The following is an 18,032-nucleotide window of genomic DNA, read 5'->3' as shown; positions in this document are numbered from 1 at the left end:
GCTCCGCCTCCGGTGAGAGGTCAGAGGGAGGGAGCCGGCAGCACCATGATGGCGGACGGGAAGCCCGGGGGCAGTGCGAAGGGGAGGCCCGGCCGGCGGCGCGCAGGTGAGTTCCGCGCCGCGCTCCGCCCGCAGGCCGGCATAGCGATGCCGCGAGTTCGGGCCGGCTCGGCTCGTGTAGGCGGGCTGCGCGGCTGGGGCCAGAGAGCGGCTGCGGCTGCATGAGGCCGGGCTCCCGGCAAGCGGTCGGGTGAGGCTGCCCGAGCCCCATCGGGCTCTGCGGCACTGCGTTAGGCTGAGTCTCTGGTTGCACGGAGCTGTCACCTAAAAATACACGTTCTGGGCGTAGCGGCTCCGTGTCCGGGTCAGGGCAGGCCGTGCTTACCCCGGGAGCGGTACGAAAGCTGTGCCTGACGTTGCGGAGCGGTTACTGCCTTGCTGAAGGCACGGCCACCAAAAGCTGGGTTCTGTGCGTTCCACTGTGCTTGCAGAAATCTTCGTATTTCTAAAAAGTTCCAATGTTTTCCATTGCTAAAGGAAGAAAAGTCACTTACGTGCACCCATGTTTTTGATTTCTAGGAAATAAACGGTCAGCTGCTCCAAAAAATGAAGACGCTGCTCAGAGGTACCATTTCTAGCGAACAGCATACGGGGCTCGCTTTGCTTTGCTTCACTGTGAAACTGCACTCTCTTCCTCCCATGTTTTTGGCTTTCTTAGAGATGACTGACTTCCACAGAACACCAGCATCCACCTCCTGCAGGCTTTTGGCCTGATGCCGTGCGTCTTTTAACTGAACATCAACCCAGTGTTGCTTAGAATAGGCACAGCCATCCTGTTTGGCCAGAGCTGCACACCACATCTTAACAGGGCTGAAAGCTGCATCCCCTTCAACCAGCACAGAGCGCCATAGTACAGGTGCCTCTGCCACCTGCTCCCCACAGAGACGTCGGACAGCCGCCCGTCAGGGAAAGCTGCCCAAAGGAATTCAGATTCGCAGTGGTGCCACGGGTGGCCGGAGAACTTCTTTCCTGGGGGAGGCAGAACTGCAAGGGGTGTCTCTGTTCTGTCACCTGGCTGCTGCAGGTTGATCAGCCTGCCTTACAGAGTGAGAATGAAATTCAGCAAAGGCTAAAATCTATAGATATTAAGAGAATATATTAAAATGTGCCTCACTGCACATTCATGGAAGATACAGGAAAATACACGACCAATGGGAGCGTGCAAAACTGGGATAATTCTGTTGTGGTTTGGCAATAAAAGCCAATACTTTTCCTGACTGGGGGAGAAAATAAAGCAAAGTGAAGTTGGAATCTTTTTTTTTTTTGGTGGTCATTACAAAATTTATATTCCACACGTTGCTTTGTGTGGCCAACTTGATGAGATGCAAAAAATGCAAGCTACTGTATTCCAGAAAAGAAGATATTCAGTTAGGGAATTGCCTATGGGAGCTGCTTTCTGTTTCATTTAACATCTCTTATGTTACAGGAAAGCAGCCCTGGAGGCTTCTACTAGAAAAAAGATTGAACTTGAGAAGAAGGCATTGCATATTGTTGAGCAGCTCCTGGAAGAGAACATTACTGAAGAGTTCCTGCTGAATTCTGTAGGTGTTGCAAGTTGTTGTATTATTTTGTATCTCAGTGTCCAACTGTTTTTTTTACAGTTCTTAGAACAATTGGCTGCAGTTCAGAGTGGATGCGTTCACTCTCTCTTGTCAGCTCCATTGACGGTTGCCTTATTTTAAAGTGAAAATATGCTCCAGTTTTGTAGGATGAGATACAATTGTGAATCTCTCTCTATTAGTATACTTTGTTTGTGCCTCTCAGAAGTACAAGAAGTTAGGTCCACATCATGTCCTCTGTGAATTTAAATGGTACTCTTTACCCCACGGTTCATCTGGCAGCAGTTTTACTCGGAAGATACGAGGATTAGTCCGGTTAAGATTGTAAATATGATGGCAAATAGGTGTGCATAACATTAAAGGACAATTGTGAGAATAGGTATCACACCAGAGGTATATGATGAGGTGCTTGTATAGGCAAAAATAAGTGCGTGTACTTTTAAACCTTCTTACCATTTTTACTGGGTAAGTTCTGTTTATGCTGTTAAGTGCTGTTTATTAAACTTTTATAAAATGGAAAGTACGTATTTGCTTATTTTCATTTGAGAATGAAAAACGATAGATCTTCCAGTATTTGTTCTTGAACTATTTTCTTGTCATTGCAGGGAAGATGTATTACTCCATCTCACTATAAAGACATTGTTGATGAACGGTCTATCATCAAACTGTGTGGTTACCCTGTATGTCAAAATAAACTGGAAAATGTAAGTTGCTTTTTTATGAGTAGTGTTATCATAAGAACCTATTAGCATTTTTTGACTGCAAATACATCCCCTCCAAAAACACGCATTACTTGTGTCAAAATCAGTCACACTTAAATACAGTATATCAGAGCTTAAGTGGAACTATGAGCACAGTTAAATAACCTGTGGTGTAATACCAGTTGTGTTACAACCAGTTATGTGGGGAAAAAAAATCATGAAAAAAAGTATGTACAGTTTTAGACTTCACGCATCCCAACAGAACTTGGAGACTGTTACATTTAATGTAAGCTCCCATCTGGATTTGTCTGAATAGTGGTGGAGTCACACATGAATAATGGCAGCTCCATTGGTTCTCTCCCAGCAGAGATTTTCCTGTAGGCCTGAAGTTGTCTACTAAGATGTAAATGAATAATGAGAAATTGCAGTTCTTATGTCTAAGGAGATACAATACCAAGAAAGTTGAGAGAAAAGGTGGTTGCAGTATGTAATTCAGTTAAAACTGAACACATTACACATATTGAAAATGTGAATTGGGAGGAAAGTTTTATGTAACAATGTGACAATCTTGCTGATGGAAGCATATCATTTTAGGTGCCAAAACAGAAGTACAGGATTTCAACAAGAACTAACAGAGTTTATGATATTACTGAAAGAAAGGTATGGTAACAGGCTGTTTTTAAAATCTATTTAATATTGTCTCCACATTACAAATGCATTTTGTAACAGCATTCATATAGTGGACTGAATCAGAACCAATGCGTCTGGATCTCATGAAAATGATTTTCATAAACTATTAGATTATGAAGTTGCTAAGTAGTGTACTTCCATCTCCAGGCTACCAAGCTTGACTCTGCAAAGTGCTGGGATGTTCTGTCATCTTATCTGACACAACTGTGCGAGACAGTTTTTTAAGGTGCTGCAAAATTTTAGGAGTTGTATTGAAAACTACAAAAAAAAAAAAAAAAAGTTCTGTTGCTGACCAGAATTTACACTATTGCATATCTTTTAAACTGTATGGCATTTTTACAGGATTCAGGATCTTTGAGTGTTTTGGTGTTTTTTTCAAGATTATTATTACTAAAGATTTCTTTAATCGTATTTTCCATGCTTTATTTCCAGTGCTTTTGCAGCAACTTTTGCTATAGAGCATCTAAATATTTTGAAGCTCAAATTTCCAAGAGTCCAGTATGGATGCGAGAAGAAGAAATGTAAGTGTGACCTTATGTATTTGTAGCTCATTTCGAGGATATTGTTTTCTCTGCCCAAACTGCAGTGCTTATTAATTACTTGCAGTACATCCAAATGGTTAGGCTGAAGCAGAGACAAGTGATGTTAACGTGTTAACTTAGCATGGTATTCATGTTAAATGTTGTCATATGGATTACTGTAATTGATGTGGCCCAGTTCTAGTAATGACTACTCAACAGACTTGACCGTGTTAGTTTAGACAGCAAAACAATCAAATAATAATCAACTCCTATTAATTTTAAAATGTATTTATTCTGATTGGATTTTTACAAGTCACGTAAGATAAAGGAATCATTCATCCTACTCTGTTACAAGAGATTTTCTCATTTTAACAGAGCACTTGCATTGGGCTTAAGGTTAGACTGAAAGTCTGCAAAAGGAAGGAGTCTCTTATCCTGCATAAAACTGTCATTTCAGATTGCCCATTTTCTGTTATTACTGCAACACACATTTTGGAAGTGTTACATAGTCCGTGCTTTAATATGTTAAACAGTGAGGAAACAGAGGTGTGCAAATAATAATCGAGCCACTGGGTGTCACTGCTCAACAGTAAATTCTTGCCTAGAGAAGGTTCAGCTCATTTATTCCATTTTCATTGTCCAAGCAAGTACCCTTGCTTTCAACAGAATAAACAATCTGAAATGCGTGAGCTCAGTTTCACATTAGAAGTTATATGAAATATGGATCAGTGAGAGAAGAGGCTTAGAACAGCCTGATCTGAAGAATTAGGTAAAACTGTAAAATATTAAAGTAAGCTTACCGGTGTTTTCATGGTATTGTTTTGCTCTCTCTAAAGAAACTATTTTTACTATCTCTTTGTTGTTAACATAAAGAGCAGAGTTTTGATATGTTTGACATAGTTAATTATTTATGCTGGGGTGGGCGTATTTTCCAAAACAAACAAACACAACAGGCAGTGCATGGCTAGTAATATCTGTTTGCATAAACATATATACACACACTGATACACATTTACACATGAAAACATCTCAAATTCTCTTGATAGAGAAGGCTAAAAACCACCATTTAAAACTTTAAAGAGTAATTATTTGGAGTTAGTAGTTTAAATCACTATCTTATCACCTTTACTTTCCAGACTCAGTTCATTTACATGAAAAGTGCAGCTTTCATCCTTCTAAATCTGTTGTGTTGTTGTTTTTATATATACTGTCTGAGCTTAAGGTGTTATTTCATTGACTTATATTCAGGGCATGCTTTAAAGGTTATCTGTCATTCGTAAGGCAAGGGTGGATTTCAATAATCAGTGTTGAATAAAATAATTAGCATTGTGATACTACTTTATAACTGAAATGAAGCAGAACTGCAGCTAGAAATTTGGTTCTAGTTTCTGGAAACCTTTGGATTCAATTTCTTAAACAAGTAAAACTTCAAATGAAGATATCCTGAATATTCCTATTTACTATATCAATTTGGAGCATTTTTCTGCAAATTACTCAGGATTGTTTTTCCTGTAGGGACCTTGTGACCTATGAGGATCTGAGCGTGTTTAGTTTGATGAAGAGGAAACCAAGGGATGATCTGAAAACAGTCTACAACTTCTTGAAAATAATTACATAGACTACAGACCTGAGCTGTTCTTGGTTACTATCCGAAAACTTAACCGAGCAGTGTTGGCCATAAATTATGGTATCAGTTGTTTACATTGACATTGAGGAAAAGGTGTGCTTTAAGAGTGGTGGAACAAATCAATGTACACAGAAAGGTTCCGAAGTCTCAATCCTCAAGATTTTCAAGATTTAAACTTGCATAAGATGTGGCTGACTTAATCTGCTGCTGGTGACAATCTCACTGTTTTAAGAGGTCAGATTAAAGACCTCCAGAGGTCCTTTCTGACTAACATTTATATGATTTGATTAATTGTTGTTAAAGGTATCATGCTACAGGACCACACAAATTATGCTCTGTGAATGTGCATGTATGAACCTGCTCCAGCTAACCCTGCTTTGTTCCAAGGATGTTGGACTAAGAGATCATTGCAGGTTCTTTCCAGCCTCAACTATGTATTTTCTGTGTTTGTGTATTTCAAGAGCACTGATTTAGCAGAAAAATGTCTTCATTCCTTGTATTCTTTTTGCAGACCATCAGACATAGAGCTGCTGAAGAAGGGGCAGAGGTACATTGAACAATAATTTGTTAATACATTGATAGCTAGAAATATTAACATTATATCAGGTAAAAGGCAAGTCTTTGAAAAGGCCTTATTAGACAAAGGATTATTTGTCATATTTCTTTTCCTTTGTGATTCTAAGCTAGCATGTTTGACCTGTATGATTTAGTGTACAGCTGCTCTTGGCCTATGTGTCATAATTGAGCCTGCTGAAATCTGAAACAAATACACTGTTTGTACTTTAAATATTTTATACCATCTATTCTTTATAAATAAAGTGGTACCAATTATAGGTGATGAAAATTTCTGTACTTCCTATTCTAAAATATCAGTATCAGCTCAATTGAAGTCACGTTACTCTGTCATCTCTCTGTACCTTGCTGTGTATTGCGACTTTGTTTTCTTTTGGAACATCCAGCCATTAGATGGCAAACTTAGATATGCCAAAAACAAGCTCTACTGGCCTACTGATTTTCAGGTACTATGTTCATATGTATATTGAGATACTGATCTTCATTTTAAAGTGGAAGTACTTCAAAATTCTTCATACTGAATTGGAACTTGCATCTGTTGTCTTTAATAATAACTTGTTTGCTATTCTAACTGCTAGTAAGTATCTGGGAACTAGTTTCTCTAAATAGCATTTAAACTTGCCATCTTAATTGCAAAACATTAGAACTCCGAGTTTAAAGATGATTTGTTGAGCAAAAAAAAGTACACATCTACTGTAGAGAAACAAGGTTCCATTTATGGTACTTATAATAATTTTCCAATCTCACGTAACATCTATTTCTTATTTCATTGATGACTTGTTTTCTGTTACAGTGGCCAATCTGGAGAAGAGGTGAAACTATGTGATGAAGTAATTAAAGCTTCTGACATTGAAAATCCTAGGGTATCTTCAAATCCATGTGAATCTGCTTCTTATGGCACAGCCAGTGATAGCAGCAGTGATACCGAACAGGAATTTGTTTCTTCTGTTCTACCAAGAAGTCAGTCAAGTTCGGCCAGTCTTGCACAGCAATTGCACAGAAACAGCATTCTCAAAAAGAAGGATGTTCAGAAAGTCTGTTCCAGCCCTAAATCTGAAGACTCTGATGTAGTAGAAGTCACTGAACAACTCTCTAATTGTAAATTAAGTGCTCAGGAAGAAATGCATGCTTGCACCGTTCAAAAGAAAATAACTGCAACGCCCTCAAAAAATGCTACTCCAGGAAAATCAAATGCTTCTGAGAACTGTGAAAATACCTGTAGCAATTCACAGATAGTCTTCCTAGGTGTGAGCCAAAAAGGAGCGGAATACCTTAAAATGCTAGCTAACTCAAAACAACATGCAAAAATTGAACCGAGGGATTCAGTTCCTACCTCGGCTGCCAAACACAGTTTATTAGAACTGCTTAAGCAAACACTTACAGAATGGAGAACTGAGGAAACCTTAAAATTTTTGTATGGTCCAAACTACACTTTATGCTCATTAGAATGCCTATCATCTGCCAATCAAGAAAATGAAGAACTTGATGAGGATGACTTAGATACACCCGAAGATCTTAATGCTGCTGTAGGGAAGTCTGAAAACAGTCTGAACTATTCCTTACCTTTTATGGGCTCAGGTGAGACAGTTAAGCCTGTGCCTAGTTATGAAAAGTTAAAAGAAGAAACAGAGTTCCTACAACTCCGAGTTAGAGAGTTCTATAAAGGAAAGTGCATCTTGGCTGAAGAGGAGTTAGCACATACACAAACAGATGAACATTCAAGTACAGACAAAGTAAGTGCCTAATGGGACAGTGTCCAGGCTGTTTAAATCCTGCTTTTAAGTAGACATTGCAAGCTCTTTGCTGCTGCCTTTGTAAGTGGATATGGCCATGGTAACATCAGGCTATTAATGTAAAATAGTAAAAGAAAGGTTGGATAGATTCAAAGCAATCCCATAAGATTGAAGAAAACTATTTTAGGTTGATAAGAATGAATTTGACTGTTTGGGAAGCATTCAGTTCTGGTAGCTTCCTTACAGTTTGTGAAACATGAAAGATGATTTGGTTGCTTGAGCACAATCTGAACATGGACTGAAACAAGCAAAGGGAAGTAATGGCAGTCAGGAATAGGAAAGAAGTTAAGATGTATATGGGCCCTATACAGTTTTTGTAGCCAATGAGAATAGGTAGAACTATTGCTACTGTAATCCTAGTAGAAAGATGAAGTACAACTACTGTCACCACTTCCCAGGCCTGTCCTTTTCATCATCTTTACAACTCTACAACTGTAGCATTGCATAATTGCAATGAGATCAAGCTGTTGAAGAACCCTATGTGAGAATAGCTTACTGACAAGAAAAACTGGTGATTTCTGTGAGTGGGAGTGATGGAGGACTAGGACTTCTATAACAAAGGCTTTCTGTAAAACTGCTGCCTTGCAAATAAATAAGGTTTACTTAAAAGAAACAAACCTGTTACAGGACAGAGTAGGTCTTGGGTGAAAGAGGAACTAGATTTTTTTGCTCCTCCACCTTTTATTCATTACCTAAAATCTATGTTAAGGTTTTTTGTTTGTTTGTTTTGCCTTTAATTCATGACAGAGAATACTTGATATTAGATTTATTTCTTCTTTTGGGTCAGACTAGATCTCTGGCACTACTTATAGTTAAAATTCTCTGAGCTGGTGCCTGCTGATTTACTTGGATATGCTGCTGCAACGTAGACAATTTGGAGGAAAAAAGGCTGGAGGATTTGCAGAACTACAGAAATATAGAGTGGTCTGAAGTTTTATCAGGGCAGACAGACTATCTGACAGCAACCAGGTCTTCTTGTCATTACAGTAAAACAGTACATTAACTATCCTAGGTAGGCTGTACAGTTTGTACCAGCATGTGGAATTGCCTTTGCTTTTAAAGGTCAAGTGTATTATGAGCATAAGAGGGTATAACTTTCATAATACTGCTTCTTTTAAAATTGCTTTTTGTAAAAAAGTTCAGACTGATTTAATTGTGAATAAATTTACCATTAGTTGAATTAAAGTATCTAGCATACGGCTTTACAAGGAAAGGGGAAAAGCAGGTTAGCTGCAAACTGTGTTGGGTGAAATTAACCAGCGTTCTATCCATTAAGACATTACTATTTTTTTCTGTTCAGAGATGAGAGTTTTCCTATGTTTAAACATCAGTTGATAAGCTGTGACTATTTTGATGCATTGACTGCAATTAAATATTAGGTTGTAATTAAAGGTTTTAATATTGTAATACAGGATGATCAACAGCAAGACCTCACATTCCCACTCGTTGATTCAAATGCACAAATGCAGATTAGAAAGCGAATTGTCCTCGAAAAACTGAGAAAAGCGTAAGTATTCCTTACTTCAGTAACTGTCAAGCTGAAGTTGGTGATCTTCCATCATTATTGTAAGAAATGAACACACTGTGCAAGGATATTCTTCACCTTTTTCTGGGTGGCATTATTCATAACCAGTATTGCCCTAAAGAAATTATTTCTGACACCGTCATGCTATGGTGGAGTAGCAAATGTCAGCTTGCACAGCCTGCTAAGATTATGTCAGAATCTTGCTACTGAGATGGTCCCTAAGATAAACTTGTCAACTACAAGCTCTGGTGCATGTAAGAATGGACAAGTTGTACGTTCAAGGCTGGCAGGACATGTTCCTGCTCATCAGTAGTTGTTAGAAATCAGCTGTGCCATGACACTGAAAGTATCTATGTTTTCTTGATCTAAATGTTGTTTTAACATATAGAGCTTAAAATGAATATGTGCTTCAAAAAAAAATCTGCGGAAAGCACTTCATTTATCATCCTCCTTTTGCTCAGATTCCTGGAAACATCTAAAGTGCCTAAATTAAGTTCTTCAAAAGCAGGTTCTGAGGGATGTAAAATAGGAACTGGAAATCAGCAATAAATACATATATACATGCAAACAATAATATATAACTGTATGCAGTTTATGTATATAGTGTTTGTTATCTTAATTGTAGTTTTAATTGATTTTTTTGGTTCAGATAAAGTTGGTGGGAATACACAGTTCTAGTAAGATGTACAGTGATATAAAGACAGCTTGAAATATTGACAATTCCAACAGCATCAGCACAGTACCCATACATATAAGTGTAAATAACTGGATATTCAAATACAGGAAGTTGTTAACCATGAAACAAGCAAATTGAAGCAAAAGTTTTAGCTTAAATCCACATCTAATATGTGAAAAGCAAAAGATGGTATCCCCAAATGCTGGCAATAACAAGAACTAGTTAAGCAGTACGTGCAGTTTGCAGTGTTCTCTATCAAAGTTTTATGCATTCAAGCAGGGGAGCAAACTGCCATTGAAGTTTTCTGATTGCCCTGCTAACATCTTTGTTCTAATGATCAGATTTCTAACGGAGTGTTATTTCTGTTGCATCCTTTTTGTGTCGTATACAAGTCTAAGATTAGCAGATACTCTTTGTGTGAACAACAGTTACGCATGTAATTTTCCTTCTGTAATTTTATTTTTTAACCAATATAAACTTCTAAAGCATTTATGAAGCCTGAAATTCCAGTATTTATAATGAAAAACATTTTTTTATTGTAAGAATGTTACATCAGAACTGACATAGAATTTAATAGAATATGCATGTAAAACTATACAATTTCTACTTCACATTCACACTGAAGTAGAGCTTCTTATTTTTATAAGCAGAGTGTTGTAAAAGTGAAGATACTGCCCAAAAAGCACTGAGAGGAATCTGAAATGTAAGCTATATGCCAAATCTATTGCACAGAAACTTTTTTCCCTTTTCATTACCTTTAATGAGCTCTGATGGAAGCCTCACTTGAGGAGAAATTAAGAGGAGACAAGAACATTAACCAGTGCTTCTTGCCTTCTAGATTACCTGCAGTTCTGGGCCCTCTTCAGATTACGCTAGGGGATGTTTACACAGAGCTAAAAAATCTTGTCAAAACTTTCCGGTAAGTATTGGTCTTTATTTAGCAATTCTTGATTGATTAAACATCCCATGATTTGTTTTTATGATTTGGGCACAGAGAGGCTGTGTGTTCATGTAGGAAATGTCACATTCCCTGTGGACTAACAAGTCAACCCGTTCCTTGCTCCTGACAGTGGCTCGGTCACCAGGAGTCTTTGTAGATTCTTAAAAACTAGGCCAGTGGTCTCTGGAGGATGATGGTGAGTCTTTTAAAGGTTCTGCTACCTCGTCACCTCCTATTAAGCGTGACTTTCTGACATCTGTCACTTTCTTTCGCTCTGGCTCCCCGTAGCTGGGCTAACAGGATTTAATATAATTAATAATTATTACAACTAACTTCTCAAGATGGAAAGAAAGTCCAGCTTGACCTTTCTTGCTCCTAATTTCGAGGGGAAGTAGGTCTAGGGTATGCTCCTACACAACAGATAGTCAGAAGCACTGAAGAGGATACTTAAAAACCCTGGGACTAAAGAAAGGGAGATATCAGAATGGTAGTAACTTCTCAAAATGTTTCTAATTTTTTGGGGAGCCACCACTCTTACATCTTGGACCTCAATTATGCTTTGCATCTTGACGTGCTGTCAGGAAGGGAGCACCAGGAGTTGCTAACTCTGTAGGCTGTTACTCTTGAAATAGTTTCCTCTCCGCCACCTCCCATCCACATGTTTACATGTAGATTCACCAAAGCTCATTCTTGTGGCATTTGACACAAGAAATCTAGTCTTTGGTGAATAGAATCCCAACTCTTCCTGCTTCCTTATGATTTGTCCGATAGCCAGAGAAACACCACTGAAACATGGATCTCAGTACATGCCAGGTTTTTGGTTTTTGTTGGGTTTTTTGAACTATGGAAGATACATCTTTTTCTTTCTGCTGATTTTGTGCATGAATCTTTTTTAAATATAAGAACTTTTGTGTTGCAGAACGAGGTCCAAACTGTAGTCATTTAACTGTGATTAAGATTTTAACAACATTGCAACCATGGAAGATATTTTTTGTTATACTGAAGTAGCATCTGTATAATGGGTATACGCCTGCTCTTTGAATTAGATCTTCGTGTCTTAAAGATGCATTTCTGTTGCTCTGTGGTATGAATGCTAAGTAGTCACTTTAGCTGAAAAACCTCAAAAGCAGAACTTATATTTTAAATTATTTTTGCTATTCAAAGATAACATGGCCTGAATATCAGGTTTCAAAAGCAGTTTGCTGCAGAGGACCTTTGCTGTAGGAAGGCAGTGTACCCTTTTAAAAACATACAAAGATAAATTGCTTAGAAATGCAGCCTTTTAGGAAAGGAGCGTTTGATAACAACTGTGAGTACTACACAAGAATTTATTACTGTTTTATATGCATCTCGCAACAGTTAGAGTCGCTAGTGTTGCTGAAAGTAAAGTAATATGAAAATACTGGAAATAGAGAAATAATAAAAACATGAGCCCTTTCTCCTTGTACTTCTGGTATAAAACTGTCATACAGAAAAGCTAGCTCTCTGGCAGAAGGCACCAGGTTTGAATCTCTATTGCCATACTTAAATTTAATCAATATGAGTCTCTGACTCATAAGTTGATTGCTTTTGCAGGGGACCTGGGATAAATTATAAGCTGTGTTTATGTTTGTACGGATCAGAAAGTTAAATCTTACTTTCTTTGTTAATATGGTTAAAACGCTTAATGACTACAGAGGCAGCACTGCTACTGAACTTCCTTACTTGTCATACTAGAAATATTTCAGGCTGAAGAGGGAAGGAAGTAAAATACATGGCAGTAGTAGAGTTTAGCTGAAGAAGGGTAAAAGAGCATGTTGTGAACTAAGCAACAACAATTTTCAGCTCCATTGGTTTTTAAAGGAACACTTGCAGTTCAGCCTCCTTTGGGCAACATATTATTCAATCACCACTGCTGGGAAATGCACTACAGGCATCTCAAGAGACATTTTAGAATGGTTAAAGCTCTTCCCAAACGAAGTCCCACAGCGCCTGTAAGCTTTTGTTACGAAAACTGAGATGTCAAATATTCTCCAGAGTGTGTAAGGGCATTTTGTTAAAAGATGAAGACAAAATTAGCTATTTATATAGAAATTGATGCTAAGGTATTATGTTTGTGAATGTATGGTTTTTATTTTTTAAAAGGTTAGTGTCGCACATTGAAAATAGGATTTCTGCTGTAAATTAAGGTTACATATATTTCAGTTGATTTTATGGCACTTGTCACTTACAGACTCTCAGAATGAATGTGATATTGCTCTTTCTTAAATATGTGTTCATAACTTTCTATTGCAGCTTTGTCTTATCTACCTGCCATTCACGTTGGACTGTTTTCCTGTATCAAATTGTTTCCTAGAAATCAGAAAATGCAGACGTGGTGAGCACCTGCAGTGCTGAGAGTTTCTTTCCTTTAATTCAAGTGTATTGATGTTCAGGTTCTAGCACGGGGCTCATAGGGAAGTACTTAAATTTGCTGCCATGGCAGGCATTGGTTACAATTCAGGCCAGCATTGGCTAATGAAGTTCCACTAGCAAAGTCAGCATCTAAAAGTAAATGAATGGGAAGATAACCGAAGGAGAAGGACCAACTGTGTGTGCTCTTTGTGTTATTATTGGGTTTAGTTTTCCATTTACTGGTTATCTCAACCTTGGTCTCCTCTGTATTCTCAGAACTTCCATACTAGAGTTCACTTTTTTTTTTTGCAGGCTGAGCTCCAGTCAGTTACTGGGAGGTGGTTTGCAATGGAATTTGTCTGCATCTTACTCTTTAGTCCTTTACCTGTCAGTTTCTGTCACTGTGATGCATCTACTTAGTCAGAGCTCCTTCACAGGAGCTTTGTTGGTCCTTCTGTGTAATGGCTGAGGGAAGAAGTTAGTCCAGGCATAGCACATCCTTCCTGCAAGCTGTGTTGGCACGAACCACAGTATTTGCAAAATAGCAACTAAGAAACCCATCCAGCATTCTTGGCTTAACCATCCATTCTTACAGTCTAAGAGAGTAGAGACACTCACTTTTGAGAAGTTGCATATTCTTTTCTTTCTTTGGGTAGGTGTGAGAAAGTTTAACTAAACTTCTTAACAGAAAATATTTCTCTGCCCAAATCATGTTCTAAAGCTTTTAGAGTGTTTAAACATTTCTATAATATGTGAGAGACAAATCTGGTGACCTTTTTCTCCTGTCTTTCATGGATTCTTCTGAAGTACTAGTTATGGCCAAAGGCAAGACAAAGAATTAATGAACCATTTTTGCAGAGGACTTGCACTTGCCTGTTTCCTGAAAGCTTTACTCTTCAGAGGCCTTAGTGTTGACACACAGCTTGTTCTTGAAAGTGACTGCCCTTCCACTGCTCCATATTACTTAAGGCTTCACACCTGTAGGTTGCTAGCTTTAGTCTGATCAGCCTAAAATGTTTTTTTTTTCAGTTGCACATGTGCTTTAGGACAGGTGTTGTACTGAAAGGTTGTGGAAGCCTCACTTCATCCAGTCCAGTGACAGCAGTACATCAGCAGATCCATACTGGCGTATCCTGCTGGTTATCTGCATCTTATGACTGCCTCCTTCATAAATAGCATATTGATGGCAATGACTAGTGTTGAGACCTTGCCAATCAATACTAACATTGAATAAGAGTTAATTGACACAAATAACTGCATCTCTCAGTTTGTGTACAAGAATGACACCTTCCTGTACTCTAATCAATAATAACTCCTTGTAGAGCAATGAAATAAAGCTGCTTTCTCTATTTGACAGAGTTTTCCCAGGTGTGTTAGATCTGTCTCTTCCATTGTGTCTTATCATAGCAGATTAACTGGAATGTTACATATGAATTGTCTGTCAAGATGATTCCATCAGACATTTCTTAGTGTTTATCGCTGTCATCAGTATTGAGTTAAGACCTTCAGCCTTTGTTTTGTCTTTTCTTATAACCAGAAAAATGAAACAGTTTATCAGTTACTAGCTTTGCTGCCAGCTACTGCCATTAGCTATTTTGGTAGCAGTTAGTAAATGTGCATTGTTTAATAAAAAAATAATTTGTATTTACCAATACTATTTGTTTTAGTTTGACATGATGATTCCTATATACGTGGTAAAATATGTTGCTTTTTCTTTCATCGTTTAACAAAACTAGGACTGTTGAGATACTACTTCAATAATTACTGCTTCAAAAATCTTACTTTGATAGTAGACTTGAAGAAAAAAAGCAGGGTAATACTGCTTTAATCATTACTGTCCTTTTTGAAACAAAATGAGTGCATTTTTTTTAAATAAGGGGAATGATCCTATCTTATTTACAACTGTATTTTTAATAAGGATTTTGAATACAATTGGGTATGATTTTTCCAAAGTGAGAAAAGAGAAGTTGAGTTTTAACAATGGCAAGTATGAACACTTCTCCAGTGTTCTTGGGTATTTCTGCTATCTAATTTCCTAAAGAAATTAAAAGCCTTACTGAGTGAAGAAAACCATGGAATCCAATCTGTTGAGAGGTATTTCATTTTAAAACTGCCCTTTGGAGGAGGAAAAGTAAGAAGACAACATTGGAAACTTCAATGTCTAGCTCATCTTTATAGATCATTTTGCTTTGGGATCCCTTGAGCACAGTTCTGTTCTGATCCTGAAGCTGGATTTGTGGTACTAAATCAGGAGAAAGGGTATGCCTACACACAGCTGTGTTTTAGTAATGAATTAGAGGCAGAGTTGCTGTTATTTTTTTGGAGCTTCCATCAGTTGTGTTACAGGCATCTGTCATGCTACCATAATCACGCTTAGTTGGTACTATTTTGATAAAATTGTTAGAGCTGATAAGGTGAAGAGATTCAGCAATAGAACTTCTATGACTAGGCTAGGAGTTATAGAAAACTCCCAGGTATTAAATCTTCCCTTGAAATGCCCAAAACAGATTTAAGTCTTTCCTCCTAAAATTAACCTTGAACATGGTATAGAACTCTACTGTTCTACCTCTGCAGTGGTTGATGTCCTCTATCTCCATTGTCTCTTCTAATGAAGAAGAAGGTAAAGCCTCTGAAGGAGCAGGTGAAGTTCTACTTTTAGGAAATATCTGCTTCTAGAAAAAAAGGGTTTATTTTCAGACCTATTAGCAACCTTCCATCTTCTCCAGTGCTAATAGACATGTGTGAGTGATAGAATAGCTTCATTCTGGGTCTGATTCATGTAAGACTACAGAGAAGATAAGCAGAGCGGAAGAAGGAAACAAACACATTAAGGCGCTCACCCCTTCAGCATTTCTGTTGTATGGCAGCATCTGTCTAAATAAAATTAATTCTGCTAGCTTTTTTTTTGGATTCCCACACAGCTATGCATTCTGTCTGAGTTGTGTCTTTTCCATAAAATTGCTCATCACAAACAGCACCAGTCACACCTAAATTCAGCCATAAAATGATTCACATGTGAATTGTTAAGTCATATTAGTATTTGACTTTAAGCAAGATGGCATTACTGCTGAATTAAGCCACATGGACCAGTGGATATAAGATGTAGCAATCCTGTTGTTGAGCATCTTTGTGGTTCTTCATTCACACTTCATTTTCCTGCTCTTATATCTGCACTGACACCCATTGCTTAAGTTAGAATTGTAGGTTTCTACTTCAGTAACACGAATCATCAGAGAACTACCTCCAGTATCTTAAAATCCCATATGTTCATGCACATAATGCTGCTGTGTGATAGGAAATATTGCAATAATAGCAGAGTGACACAATGCTAGGCTGCAGCAAATGAGAATAAGCCTAAATACAGCATCTGAGCATTTGGAAACAAAGGAAGAAAAGCTGCTCACCTTCAGAAGGCCTCCAATAGGCAGGGATCTCCAACAAGGTACCCTCACCTCCACTGCCAACCCTTAAATGAGGTTTGGGAAGGGATGGATCCTGGCTCCACCCCTTCTGGTCACTCAGGTGCATTGCATGCAGCTGAGCTCCCCTGGGTTGGCCCTGCCTTCCCACCAGGTGCTCAATCACTGTTTCAAGCTGTGACTTAGCATTTTTGCTACACTGTAACATTAGCTTTTACAGTAAATCTGGATCTGAAAGCAATAAGGAAGAAACTGAGCGTTGAAGGCCCATCTTTACAGAAAGCATATATGCAGTTCCTGGCATTTCCTATTTGGTGTCAGGGAGAGTTGAGCCCTCACAGCAGCCAAGACTATGAATTCAAAGAACTGGCTTCTGCTCTACCTTCCTCATCCCACTTCTCTCTGGAACAAAGACTCATACTGGCAATTCTGTAATTCCTCTGAGGCTGGCTAAGAGGGGAGAGACAAAGTTGGCTGATTGCTCACATGCGACTATAACTGCCACGTTGTAATGCAGCATACTAAGTCTCTAAAGGGCCAACTTGAATTCAGCAGTTAAAATCTGTTTACTTTCACTATGAAATGTTTTGATTTTTTTTAATTGCTATTTTTCAGGTTAACAAACAGAAATATTATTCACAAAATGCCTGAATGGACTCTCATTGCTATTGTTCTGTTATCCGTGTAAGTACCCTTTATTCTCATACACAGCTGTCCTAACTAGCCGGTCAGGAGATCTAATTTTCAGATAAAACAGAGGAAAGACTTCTTGAAATTGACTGGAGGAGTCAACAGAAATATTTTTAATGCAAAGGAAATAAAATATTTGAAACAGAATGTTAGCAATGGACAAACAGTGTTATTTTTAAGAGTTAATTGTTAGATATTTTTAAAGAAGGGATGGAAGGAAGGGGATATTTCAGCCTCTTCTATTCACTGCTGTCAGACACTGTGCCCTCCTCTAATAGTAGGACAAAATGACATGTATTGTTTGAATGTTGTGCTCTTGTTTTAATGTCACTTTCACAATTAAAGTCCGGTCATTTCCCTAAAGGTAAGTCTTTTTCAGTAAAATTCTATGCATAGGCATGAATTATAAAAGCTGCAGTCACATGCATCAAGTAAATCCCTTTATTTATACTTTCCAAATTAACATACATTTTTTAAGTTAAGAATATAAACTTTGCAATGTATAAAACAGACAGTTCTCTATGAAATTCACATTAAACGTTATTTAACATCGGTTCATCTTTTAAGAAATCACTGGTGGCTTCACAGTGTCAGGCCCTGCTTTTCAATAGGGTTAAACCATCAAGCAATCTTTGTATGTCTTTCAGCTTGAATTACAAGATTGCAGAAATCTTATTTCAGAGACCGTTTATTACCGCACTGCTGCTTCTTCTTTTGCGTTTCCTGGGTCACTGGAGCCAGTAGGACAGAGAAGTACTTACAGATATTCACAGGTCAAGAGATGTTGTGGGCCAACCTCATAGCATCCCCAGTACTGCATTTACTTTCCTTGATCTTACTTCAGTCTGACACATTGTTCTGGCTTTACTGTCCCAAGGAAGGCTA

The 18,032-nt window shown here is 38.1% G+C and overlaps 1 protein-coding gene across 3 annotated transcripts in view; it reads left to right on the top strand.

The window, feature by feature from the left end:
* The first annotated feature begins 22 nt into the window (after positions 1–22).
* Positions 23–18,032, top strand: part of RPAP2 (RNA polymerase II associated protein 2) — a 34,070-nt gene continuing 16,060 nt past the window's right edge. For all 3 annotated transcript variants that reach the window (XM_422341.8, XM_015290687.4, XM_015290689.4), the window contains exons 1-11: positions 23–106; positions 580–625; positions 1,487–1,601; positions 2,225–2,323; positions 2,915–2,980; positions 3,443–3,531; positions 5,670–5,705; positions 6,525–7,464; positions 8,937–9,031; positions 10,564–10,644; positions 17,073–17,141. In XM_422341.8, the coding sequence (XP_422341.4) occupies positions 46–106; positions 580–625; positions 1,487–1,601; positions 2,225–2,323; positions 2,915–2,980; positions 3,443–3,531; positions 5,670–5,705; positions 6,525–7,464; positions 8,937–9,031; positions 10,564–10,644; positions 17,073–17,141 (1,697 nt within the window). In that variant the 5' untranslated portion in view covers positions 23–45. The remainder of the gene's footprint in view (positions 107–579; positions 626–1,486; positions 1,602–2,224; positions 2,324–2,914; positions 2,981–3,442; positions 3,532–5,669; positions 5,706–6,524; positions 7,465–8,936; positions 9,032–10,563; positions 10,645–17,072; positions 17,142–18,032) is intronic.

The sequence above is a fragment of the Gallus gallus genome, chromosome 8 (genome assembly GCF_016699485.2).
Source record: "Gallus gallus isolate bGalGal1 chromosome 8, bGalGal1.mat.broiler.GRCg7b, whole genome shotgun sequence".
NCBI lineage: Eukaryota > Metazoa > Chordata > Aves > Galliformes > Phasianidae > Gallus > Gallus gallus.
The sequence above is the reverse complement of the archived record's forward strand: the minus strand, read 5'-3'. Positions and strand labels throughout refer to the sequence as shown.